The following is a 13135-nucleotide window of genomic DNA, read 5'->3' as shown; positions in this document are numbered from 1 at the left end:
AGCATGGGAGAAACAGAGGGTAAGCACAGAGGTTACAATTACAGCTGGATTCACTTCCCATTTTGAGCTTGCAAGCACGAGGATGATCTTTCAAGTACCGATTCTACTGTTTCTTCGTGAATCTTGAAAAGTATGCAACATAAGTAGAACTTCACGGTATTGCGGTATATAAGCTGTTATTATTATTATTGATTATGGCATAATTATGCCAGTATTAACAACTTGGTATTGTAACGTCGCCACAGAAGCCCCTGTAACTCTGTATAGGGCCCATGTAACACCTGTACAGAAGCTCGTGCATTGTAACACCTTTATAGAAGCTCATGCAAACTGCTCTAAATTTACTCCCCAGTCATTAGTAGCGGTGTAGAAGCTCACAACAAACATTCCAGGGCCACTTCAAGATGCAGCAGATTCTCACAAAGAGTAAGATGTTCGATACGTAGTTCTCCGTGTCACAGCTGCCCTGTCTCTTATTTAGATTTTATTAAAGTTCATAACTAATACACAGTTACATTAACTAGGCTGAGGGTGGACTCAGGCTGGGCAAAGTCTTTTACTTGCACCACGATTGCTACATTAAGTTTTTTTTTTTTTTAAAGCTGTGTTTAGATGAATTGGTTGATCGCTCAAATGGAAATAGAAACAGATCAGCATCAATACACTTCCTTGTGGTAAACTGTTCTATCATCTTGCTTCAGCTTCAGTACACAAAGGGACATCCAAAGTGATGTAAGGGAACCAACACGGGAAAGAGAGTGAAATTGTTATACCGAGCTGCAAATGCTTTGTGCAAGGGGGAAAGGGATCTCCTCCAATGACACAATGCAATTCATCTTTGGCTTGGCTGTGATGCAGCCACTTAGAACAACTGGTATAATTAAAATGTTATGCGCTTTCTTCAACACAAATCTTTCTCAAAGTCCATGATTATCCTTCTCTACATCATCGTCCTGTGGCCACTCCTCTCCAAACTGGCTTTCCTTCCTGCTTGTTAACCACCCCTCAACCTTTACTTTCTCCAAAAGGCATCAATGTCCACACTGGTCTCACATTTTCATGAGAACAGCACAGAGCTGAGTGGAAACTAGAGAATGACACAGGAACTCAATTTCCCCCATCCTGTCCCTGCCCCATTCCTCTAAGCTCTGCCTTAACCACACAAGCCTCAAACATGATTTTAAAGTGTTTGAGGCTTGTGCAGATCAGGACAAAGCTTGCAGGAATGGGGCAGGGACATGAATAGAACTCACAGGGACGAAACGGGAAAATGAGTTCCCGTAGGGACAGGGAAAAATTTATCCCCGTGTCATTCTCTAGTGGAAACAGAGAACCTGAAAGCCACACTTATGGTTGGTGGAAGTTGCTACTGGCTCTCAAGCCTTACAATTAAAGACAGTCTATGCAAGCTTTTATGGTTTAAACTTCCATCTAGTACAGGGGTATCCAACCTTTCGGCTTCCCTGGGCCGCATGGGACGAAAAAAAAATTCTGGGGCACAAATACTAACACTAGCTGATGAGCAAAAAAAAGGTTGAGCAGGTCCCAAATTTACAATCACTAATATAGAAGATGTACGTATCTAATAATAAACACTTTGGAGAGGATACCAAAAAAGCAGTAATACCCTGACTGGGTGATCCTCCACGTGCACCGCTGACAGTGGGAGCAGCCACAGGCTTCCACATCCCCACTCGTGATAGTTCTCCCATCAGAGCGGGGATGCTGAATCAGCTGTCAGCGGCACCCGTGGAGGATCGTTCAGTCAGGATAAATATTACTGCTTTTTTGGGCTTCTCACTGGAGCTTGGGCTCCCTCAAAATGAACATCTCCCTTGCTGTAGCTAGTAGAGATCCCCAAGACTCACCAACTGACGGCCACCTCATCCCCTTCCCCAATTCTGCAGAGCTGCTGCCTCCCCTCCTCCCTGCCCCCACCCATGCATACATGAAAGCAGGGGCAGCTTGAGGATATTGCCATTGGCTGCAAAGCTTGGAGAGTTTGAGTTGCCAGACTGGAGTAAGATGTCTTCAGTTGGCAGGACTTGGGGATCCCCAATAGCTCTAGTATTTATAAATTGCACTCAGGTGGGGAGAAACTTTGGTGCCCATTCACTAATTTTGGACTCCAGTTCCTCCCCCAAATCAGCTGTATATGACTACGCCACTGAATACAAAAAATAATTGTGATGTACATATCCCAAAGCTAACATATTCTAGTTAATAAATTCAAAATAAAACAATTTTTTCTACCTCATCGTCTGGATGTTTTGTTTTTCCATCATCTTGGTCCCGGTTTCTCTTTCTGCTTTTTGTCTATCTTCTACCAATTCTCTTTCCAGTGTCTACTGTCCATTTTTTTCTCCTTTTCTCTCTTGTTCCATTTCCTCCATATGCCTGTCTCCAACGTATTGATTTTTCCCTTTCAGTTTTCTTAATTTTTTTTACCTCCGTCCACTGAAATCTTGCCTTTCTCACCCTTCTTCTTTTTAAATTTTCAGCGACCTCTCAATTGTCCATTTCTTTCAGTCCCTAGCTCTCCCATTTCCCATATCACTCCTTTCCCAGCCTCCTATTCCCTTCTATCTACTCCCCATTAACACATTTCTACCACTGTACTCACTGCTCTCTCACTCATCTTGTCATCTCCCTTTTGACCTCATCCACATGGCTCACCACTTTCAGAATCCCCCTCCCTCTCTCCACTGGTCGGGCTATAATTCCCTGTCCCTTTCTTTCCATCCCCTAGCATCATCTTATCCCAGCTCTCTTCCCTCCTGCCATTCCATGGTTTCATCTCTCCTCCTCTATCTCCATGGTCCAACATTTAGATCCCTCTCTTTTCTGTTTTTCTTCTTTTCTCCCCCCTTCATGCTGAAAAATAAAATGGAGGGGGGAAAAAAAAAAGAGATGCTGCTGCATCTCTGCCTTCCATCCACAGGCCTAACATTTCTCCCTCCCTCCCTTCCCCAGATCCAACTTCTCTCCCTTTCTCTTCCCAACTGCCCCTCATCCTATTTCTCCCCCTGCCTGCCTCCACCAGGTCCACCATTTCTCGCTTTCACCTCCCAACATTTTGCCCTTCAAGTATCTCTTTCCCTCTTCTTCCACACCACCTCAGGTCCAACTTCTCTCCCTTCAGACCATTGCCCACCATCTCTCTCTCAGTCCTGTTTCTGGCCCCCACACCCAATCTGGCACTTCTTTTAATACCCTCCCCCTCTGTACTTAACCCCCCCAACAAAAAAAACCCCAAAACAGGCCTGGCTTCCTCAGCCCAGCATGCTCTCCCCCTTCTCTCTGCGCCCATGCATCTCTACCTCAACTCCCACCACCATGTCCAATAATTCTCTCTCTCTCCCCTCTCTGCCCAACAGTTCTCCTCTTTCTTCATCTCCCCATGTGCACCATCTCTTTCCCTCTCCCTTTTCTATTCCTTCCCTCACCTCAGCTTCTCTTTCCCTCACTCCCTATGGCCCATGTTTCCCTCCCTCTGTGTCCTAAGTTCATGCCCCTCCCTCTCAAGTCCCAACACGTCCTTCTCCCTCCCTCCGATATTTACCTTCAGGCTGGCTCCCTTGTCCATCTTGCTGCAGTGTTTTTCTGCTCAAAGCTGCGGGCAGCGGCTCCTACGCACCTCCAGTGGCTGATCAGGATGCTTTCTCTCTGATGTTGCGACATCACAGGGAACGCTTCCGGGTCAGCCACGGGAGGCTTTTAAGAAAATTTTAAAAACTTTTTTGTTTCAAGACGTCTTTGATACATAGCGCATCTTATATCAATCCCTCCACATTTGGTTAAGACTATCTTACTTCCCAAACCCCTTTATTCCCTACTGTGTTTTCCCTTTTATGTTAATTTCAACAGATAAAGAGATTGTAACTTTTCCCTCCTCTCCTATATACTCATATTTGTCTCTATCCCCATTGTCCAAATGTTAATTGTTTGTTTTATAATTAATTTGTATAAAATATATGTGAGACCACCACCTGGCGGTTTTTAACTTGTACATCGCTTAGAAATATTGTATAAGCGATTCATCAAATGCCAATAAACTTGAGGGAGCCAGCCAGAAAGTAAACACCCGGGGGTGGCAGAGGATAACGCTGCATCGCCTTTGAGCGGGGCCTTGCAAAACACCGCATTGCCCTCAAGCAGAGCTGCACGATACAGCTTGCGGCCCATGGGTTGGACACCCCTGATCTAGTACTTTCAAATCAGATTGATAAACAGGGACAGCTGCATTCAATTTTTGTACCCAAAATTCTACCTCACTTACTATAAAACTAATCCTTATGTTACATAAGTCACATGAACTCACATATTTAAATTTGGGACCCTGATAATGGATATATGCTTTTGGTATCCATGCATGAATGCAACTCCTGAAGAAGACATTCCATGCAACAACTTGAAACCACACTTTGCAACTTACCTGTTTTTACAGTCTTTGCTGCTTCTGAAATTACAGCCATTTAATTGCTCATTTGCAGTATGGTTCCTGTGCCCAGTAACAGAGCTTGGATTTTGATCTCGGTTTTCTCAGCAGTAGAAGTACAGCCAGTCCTCAGCAGATACTGAATTTCTCCAAATATACAAGGTGTTGCTACGTCAGCATCCATCAGCCATGCTGACTCAGCTGGCTTTCCATGTATTGTCTCCCAAACACAAAGTACCACACCCAGTCACCGACTGGTTCACTTCCTCAAAAGCTTATAATACCATGCCTCAACTAGCAAGTTCTGAAGGGTAAAGGATGCACTTCAGGTGGTAGGAAGGGCTTCAAACTAATCCTACAGATCCTTCAGACATCTGAGGGGGGAGAGGCTCACCCACCTCTAACATTCTATCTGTTGAATTTATAGTATAGATGTAAAACTTATTAACATAAGATAAGCATAAAAAATGTATATATTGTGATACCTTGTAGATCACCGCGGTTAAAATAAGAGGACCGAGGGCCACATTCTCAAAACTTTAACACGGTTGCTAAACCCCGGCAGCGGGAGAGATGCCCACTTTCTCCCGCCGCAAACACCCCCCTGGAAGCGGGAGAGATGAGGAGAAGACACCACAGCTGAACTTAGGCGGAGCTTCCCCTGTGGTAGAATTGCAAGATGGGAAGAACGAAGGAGAAGCTGGAAAACCGACCCCCCACGCCAGCAATTACCCTAGAGACACTTTTTCTTGCCATAAGGAAGCTGGATACGACTGTGGGGGAAACGGCACAGGATATGGAGGTATTGGTAGGTATGGACAGACAATATGGACAGACGCTCAGTTCAAGATAGATAAAGGGAAGATACAATGGATTATAGCAGTAATTCCCAACCCTGTCTTGGAGGACCACCAGGCCAATGGGGTTTTCAGGCTAGCCCTAATGAATATGCATGAGAGAGATTTGCAAATCATGGAAGTGACAGGCATGCAAATCTGTTTCATGCATATTCATTAGAGCTATCCAGAAAATTCGATTGGCCTGGTGGTCCTCCAGGACAGGGCTGGGGACCAGTGGATTATAGGATAGAAGAACATAAATTGTAACAACATCAGGAGGGGGATGAAGTCAGTTGGAGGGCATCAACAGGAGTCGATTTGGAACAATCGGTAGGTTAGGATTTTTCTAACTGAAAGTGAGCCTTTCCAGAAATGTAAAGGTTCAAAGTCGTCTTTAAATTTAAAAAACTATCATTCTGTTGTGGATTCACAGGAGTCCATACTTGAACTGACATATCAAAGCAGTGGCAAACATCTGGAGGGAGGGGGGGGGGAAAGAAACAGATGAGCCTGCCCACAGAACCGAGGTCCCGAATGCAGCATCCTCTCGAATCGCCACGTCCACTCTGTAGAACTATGTAAAAGTGTGAAGAGTAGCCCAAGTAGTGAAACAACCTGAGACTCTGCCCAGGAGGTTGCTACACTTCTCGTAGAATGTGCTGCAAGAGAAATAGGTGGCTGTTTACTGCAGGAAACGAAGGAAGATGGAATCACCATGTGGATCCATCTGGCAAAGAAAGCTGGCCCGTCCTGTCTTGATCAGCACAAAAAGATGATCAGAAAGCCTAGAGCCATTAGTTCTCTCCAGATAGAAAAGCAGTCACATCAGTCACTAGCAAAAATGAACAGTTTTGAGGCAGAAAAAAAATGAGTTTTAAATTAGATCGCTAAAAATACAAGAGAGAAGCAGAGCAAAACACACTTTCAGAGTTCGCTTGCAGAATGAAAAAAATGACAAGGGTGCTGTTCTCCACTGCAAAGGGGGAGGAGTTTAGAGTTCTTAAAGTGATACTCTCCTGCAGTTTGCGGGAAGTGGGAAATCAACAGCTTAAGTACGGACTCCTGTGTATCTGGAACAGAAATACAGCTGCTTTCCAGAAACAGTTAATCTTGTTGCTGGCCTGCACTCTGAAATTCATTATACTAATATTTTCCATAATCTTCCTTCAGTCATTCTCTGCAGTATCCTTCCCTCTAACCAGAAGACAAGACAAAATATAGTTTGAAGCTTTGCACATATATGAACAAGACTGGAAGCAGCAACATACAGATTTGAGGTTTCAGAGAAAAACAAAAGCAAGCAGCATGTTCGCATGTGCAGGTGATTAAAAGTGACTCAGCAGTTAACTCTACTCACTCCAGCCAGAACATCCAACACCTCGGGGTTGGGAGTTGTCCGCTCTCAAATTAATCATGCCCAAATTAGACTAGGCAGAGATATATAGCAATCAAGAACTAAAGAAAAGCCAGTCATTAGAGATTAGGACAGCACACATACATGCAATAATGAAAAAAGTCAGAACATATTCCCATGCCAACCCACTGCATACACCACAAGCACAGAACCAAACCACTATGAACTCAGCAAAGTCAAAAAATGTATTTACAAGTCAGAACGTGCCAGGGGTCAAGTGCTTAGATGGGACACTTCATATTAACAAGTATGAGGTGGAGGAAGGGATGGATCCAAATTTTTGAACTCCCCAACCTCAGGGATTAAGTCCTGCTTCAACAGGTCCCCTTCCCCCTCTCCACCAGCGGTCTCTCTCTCTCTTACTGAATTCAGGCACTTTAAGAGCATATAGCAAATCCTCCATTCTAGGCTGGGGCCAAGGAAAGGCGGTGCAGCACCCGCAGGCCACAGACATGTCATTTTCTCCTCCTCTTCAGCCTGCCCTATATATTGAGACAGATACTCAGGAAGGTTCATATTCTGAAGTGAGTCATACAGATACCCACTGTGGACCCTTTCCCCAGACACACAAATTGGGGGAAGGGGGGATCTTGAATAGAAAGACCGTTCTGCGACAAGCTCCTGACATGATCATATACCGTGTTTCTATGAAAATAAGCCCTAGCAGGATTTTCAGGGTAGGTCTTAATATAAGCCCTACCCTCAAAATAAGATCTAGTCCCGGGATTTGACGGCAGTTTCCCTTCCCTCCCATCCCTTGTGCAGCAGGACCCTTGAGTGGTCACTCCCTCCCTCCTGCCACACAGCCGAATCACCATCCTTCTCTCCATCAGAACTCGGCCGTGAGCCCTACTTACCTCCCTAGGCAGTGTCAGGCCGGCAGCACTCTAAAAGGCTGCTTCGGCCTTGTCTGCCCTTGAATTCACTCTGCCGTGTTACTGGGCAAGGGTCCTGCTGCACAAGGGATGGGAGGGAGGAGAAGAAAGATGCTGCACATGTGGGGGAGAGACAGGAAAGAGGAAGAATTGGGGTGAAGAAGAGGAAGGGAGAGATGATCATGTACATACCCCAAAAATAAGACCTAGTGCCTTTTTTGGGCCTAAAATTAATATAATACACTGTCTTATTTTTGAAGAAACACGGTAGGTATGCACCTACCCAGCTTCCACTGACATCGTACCTAACTTGATAAAACCAGGTATGGAAATACAGAAGCTGCAGGCTATTACATAACTCAAGGACCCTCTTCTCCTCCATAGGCATCTTCTCTGATTCTCATGGGCCTATTAAAGCACCTGCTAATATAACACAAATATAGTATGAGGCATCCAATTAAAGAAAACTATGTGGCCTTTTCTCTAACACACAAGTGACCCAGCAGCAAACCCCATGGTATCCAACACTATAATGGCAAACAGCTAAACCCCCCTTTTACAAAACTGTGCAAGAGGATTTTAGCGCTGGCCAGCGCACTGAATGCTCTGCACTAAAATCCTTTTGTACAGTTTTATAAAAGGGGGAGGGGGGACACATTTCATACCTATATACACTGCATGTGGATAGCTCCTCACTAAGTTGTTTTCTTCCACTGCTTTATAGGCTTCTAGATTAATTGGGACTGATGCCAGTTAGGCTGTCCTGCTATAAAGGTTAATTTTTCAGGAAGCCAGAGATCCTTCCCCTATTTTTTTTTAATAGGTACTACCCAAGTCAGCCCTCCTAGCTACAGTCCTTTTCCAGGGACCCACAAGCTACTGCTCCATCTGAAACCCAAATAATGCAGACCTCACATGCCACCACTGCTTTACAACTGGGTGTCAGGATTTAACACGCCCCCAAACATAAAGAGGACTCCTGTGCCCATAGCACTGCAGCATGCAAGGCTAATGACCTTTATCTAAGAACATAAGAATAGCCTTACTGGCTCAGACCAATGGTCCATCAAGCCCAGTAGCCCGTTCTCATGGTGGCCTATCCAGTTCCCTAGTATCTGGTCAAAACCCAAGGAGTAACAACATTCCATGCGGAAAACCCCAAAGAGTGACAAGATTTCAAAACCCAAAAGATTATCAAGATTCCAGAACCCAAAGAGTAGAAACATCCCATGCTACCGATCCAGGGCAAGCAGAGGGTTCCCCCATTGTCATAATAACAGACTATGGACTTTTCCTCTAGGAAATTATCCAAACCTTTCTTATAACCAGCTACCCATTTCCCTTTGTATCCTGTTATTTGCTAGGTTTCTAAGGTTCCCAAACTTAAAAGCTGCCTCTATGGCTTTCCCAGCCCGTCCATGAAGAAGAGTCCTGATACCAGGTACAAAATCCAGATCCTCTGCACAGCACTTGCCACCAAATCACCCTGCCAAAATATGCATGTGTGTGCACTGTACCTTTAAAACCCTCCTCATCCACCATGACTGTGTAATCCTCTGGAGTTTCTGTCAAGCTGAAGAATTTGCATCTAGCAAAAGAAAACAAAATTATCTATTTAATGACATGCAAGTCAGTCAGCAGGACTGTCATAAAAAAAAAACAAAAAATCAGACTAATCCAGTTTGCCCTGCACATATGGGCAGAACTGTAATTTTCACTTTATCAGGAGACACAATGGGGCAATCAAAATTAGGAGGTCCAAAGCATAAGATAGGCTAAAACCCCAGGGTAAATTTTTGGGACCTTTGTGGCCTACAAAAACGCTGGTTCAGGTAGTGAATAAGTTGCTACTGTGCAGCTTTTTGGTGAAAGAGAAAAACTAATCTCCACCTATTCCCCATTGTATACATAATCAACTTTCCTCCCCCCCCAAAAAAAAAAAAAAAAAATAATTAGCAGCTTTGATAGCTGCATCAAGGTCTGAAATACCACCAAGCCTGCCAAGTCACCAGCGGCAGTAGGACAGGGAAACAGTTTATAGGAAACAGATGTAAGGTGCAGCACATGCCAGCATCCTGCCTGCTTCCCAGAGTAAGAGGAAATCTTTTTAACTCTTAAATAAGCCACACATAAAGCCTGTCCTAGTCTAACGCAGGGAGCACACCTATAGCAGCCAGCTCTGTGGGTGCTTGAGCACCCCCAATATTTAAACTCCTTGACTATCTAGGGAGAGGTAATTTAGCATCCCCCCCCCAATAATTTTGAAAAGTTGGCTCCTATGAGCACAACTTCTAATATTTTTAGTGCACACTGTGTGCTCGTTTGCAATATGTCTAGGGAGGCCAATGGTCCTTCTCCATCCCTTGCACCCTAAGGGGTGAGGGGCAGAGCCCCCTTCTCCTGACTGGGCTGGCAGGGTGAGGGGATTCAGAATCACTTTCTTCTACATGGTGCATCCCTTCAGAGAACAGAACTCCTCAGCAGTTTCTGGGGCCAATGGAGCTGCGTCCAATATTGGTCTCCCAACCTAAAGAAGGATATAAAACTGTTGGAGAGGGTGCAGAGGCGAGCAACAAAGCTAGTAATGGGTATGGAGAAACTGGAATACGAGGATCGACTTATGAGACTGGGATTGTTCTCCCTTGAGAAGAGGAGACTGTGAGGGGATATGATCGAGACCTTCAAAATACTGAAAGGAATCGACAAAATAGAGCAGAAAAAACTATTTACATTGTCCAATTTGACACGGACAAGAGGACACGAAATGAAGCTGAGGGGGGACAAGTTCAGGACAAATATCGGGAAGTTCTGCTTCACGCAATGAGTGGTGGACACCTGGAATGCTCTCCCAGAGGAGGTTATTGCGGAATCGACCGTCCTAGGATTTAAAAGCAAACTAGATGCACATCTCCTTACGAGAGGCATAGAAGGATATGGGTGACTACAAATTATGCCAGGTGTACACCTGGGAGGGCCTCTGCGTGTGCGGATCGCCGGACTTGATGGACCGAAGGTCTGATCCGGAGATGGTACTTCTTATGTTCTTAATGTTCTTATGTTCAAAGATCATAAACCAAGCAAGCAACCAAAAAGCCCAACCAAAACTTCAGCAGGTGAGAAACTGGAGGCAAGTATTGCAGTGCCCGACCCATCTCTTGCAACATCTCCACATTGTGTTGCTCTTCCACTAGGCAAAGTCACATAACATGAATTGCAGTTAATAATAGAACAAGGAATTTTTAAATAAGAACAAAGCGGGGCAAGTATTAAAAGCGATTCTTTATATTACTGTATTGTTATTTCCAAGCACTTTCAAACACTCAATAAAAAAATACCTTGAGCTGGGGAGGGTGTTTTGTTTGAGCAGGGAACCCTTTTGGTCTACTCTGACACCCAGAGCTCGTAGCCATCTTTTGAATATTTGACTTTTTCTGTTTCTGACACACTGGAATGGGCTTTATGGCTAGTTCTTTGTTATTTTTGTCTATTTATATATTTGGGAGGAGGGATGTAGAGCCTCATGGTGAAATGCGACGGAATTTGGGACTCACTGGTTTGATTTGTACTCTGTGTTGCTCTGTACTTTATTTTGCTTTGTTCTTGAAAATCAATAAAATATATTATTCTTAAAAAAATACCTTGACTAGGGGGAAAACCCCCACAATGGCCGAAATAGATACAGCTCTGTTCTGGATAGGACATTTTCGTTTCAAACTAGCAGCAGTCCTGGCTAGGTAATTACATCAGTGGAGCTGGCTTAGGGCGCATTTCGGAAAGAAATTAAGACTGTACTGTTTGATAAATTCATTTCCTAAACAGAAATTACATTAATAACAATAATTCTACTCTGACTACTCTTAGGAAAGCGTTCTACTCTTACTATTTGTATTTTGTACTTCGCTGATTGTCCAGCTCTCTTCAGTGTAAAGCGCCCAGAAATCGTCCGATTGTGGCGGTATAGAAGAATAAAGTTATGTTATGTAAATGTACAGCAAGGGTGTCGAAGTCCCTCCTCGAGGGCCGCAATCCTGTTAGCATACAATGAAAGCAGTGCATGCAAATAGATCTCATGCATATTCGTTGGGGAAATCCTGAAAACCCGACTGGATTGCGGCCCTCGAGGAGGGACTGACACCCCTGATGTAAGAAAGATCTGGGGTTATTCCAAAAGACCATAAGCTCAGGATGAGTTCATCTGAGTTACAGTGCATGTCTTTGTAGCTTGGTTTAGGACAGACAGGGGCAACTCCGGTCCTCGAGGGCCGGAATCCAATCGGGTTTTCAAGATTTCCCCCAATGAATATGCATGAGATCTATTAGCATACAATGAAAGCAGCGCATGCAAGTAGATCACATGCATATTCATTGGGGAAATCCTGAAAACCCGACTGGATTGTGGCCCTCCAGGAGGGACTTTGACACCCCTGATGTAAGGGGACTGTCGAGCCCCTCTTGGCCAAAACCTCCCCTTGGTACCTGCTGCGCTGGCGCAGGAAGAGGAGCTTGATGAGCGGGTGGGTGTAGAGCCAAAGGCCGCTCTTCTCGACGCTCGTCACCCGCACCCGGTGATCCAGGAGCTGCAACGCCATGGCCGCCCCGCTTCGGCTCCAGAGCGGCCGAACTAGGCGCCCATCGAGCCCAGCATGGGAGCCGAACCTCTCGGGGGCGGGGCCTAAGTCTCCGCCCCCTTAAAGCCGCCGCGTGTCTCGGCCGCCTCGCTTTGTTCGGACGAGGACGTGCGGCTTCTCTCGCAGCTACAGTTCTTTAATCTTCTTCGCGGCAGCCCGAAAGGCCCCGAGGAAGCCGGTTACTTGGCTGGTAGCGACGGCTCCGCGAGGACATTTAACGTCCACTCCGGCAAACGAGGTAGTAGGCTGGGAGCCCGGCGACGGGTGGGAGGAACAGAAGCGGGAGGCGGGACCTCGAAAGCCATAGGCCAATCCCGGCGGAGAGCGGAGCGGGTGGCCAATCCGGCGCGAAACATTAGTACTAATCAAAGGAGGAAGAAGGCGGGAGCGCCTGGTTGGTTGGCAACATTCGCACCAATCACGGAGGAAGACGGCTGGACACCCCTCCCCCCAACCTCCCGCTGGGAACTGACAGGATCCTGAGGAGACTCTCTGGGAAGAAGTATTTCTATTTTCGTTTAAGGAAGAGGACAAGGGCGTCTTGGCTTCCGACCGCTGTGGCGGTTACAAAAAATAACTGACGAGAATTCGATGGGCTACGTTGGAGCGGGAGCCTGGTGCGCGAGCTCAGAAGCCTCGGAGGGGGTTAATCCGAGCTTTCGTTAACCAGGGCCGAGTTGGCGACGTCAGTTGTGACGTCACCCACACGTGCGGCTGTTTCCTTGGAGAAGGCCAGGCTGGGCGTGGCAGAGAGAACAGACGCAGGACCAGCCTTAAGTTTGTATAGCGCATCTAGGGCAGGATTAACCAGTAGGCCAAGTAGGCACGTGCCTAGGGCCCGAAATGGTCAGGGGGGCCTGATGAAGGGGGGCATCAACATTGTTTTTTCCAAATGGCAATGCCTCCCCCCCCCCCCCCCCCCAAGCGACGGAAGGTAAGAC

General features: G+C 45.9%; 1 protein-coding gene across 2 annotated transcripts in view; it reads right to left on the bottom strand.

Moving 5' to 3' along the window:
* CASTOR1 (cytosolic arginine sensor for mTORC1 subunit 1) overlaps nt 1-12779 on the bottom strand; it is a 77224-nt gene extending 64445 nt beyond the window's left edge. Inside the window, exons 1-2 of one of the 2 annotated variants that reach the window (XM_033956850.1) lie at nt 12043-12779; nt 9084-9154 (exon numbers count right to left, since the gene is read on the bottom strand). In XM_033956850.1, coding sequence (XP_033812741.1) covers nt 9084-9154; nt 12043-12155 — 184 coding nt within the window. In that variant the 5' untranslated portion in view covers nt 12156-12779. The remainder of the gene's footprint in view (nt 1-9083; nt 9155-12042) is intronic. The other variant, XM_033956849.1, reaches the window with a different exon arrangement.
* Between the last annotated feature and the right edge of the window lie 356 nt (nt 12780-13135).

This window comes from Geotrypetes seraphini, chromosome 8 (assembly GCF_902459505.1).
Source record: "Geotrypetes seraphini chromosome 8, aGeoSer1.1, whole genome shotgun sequence".
In the NCBI taxonomy this organism is placed as follows: domain Eukaryota; kingdom Metazoa; phylum Chordata; class Amphibia; order Gymnophiona; family Dermophiidae; genus Geotrypetes; species Geotrypetes seraphini.
This window is presented reverse-complemented; position numbering and strand designations above follow the sequence as displayed.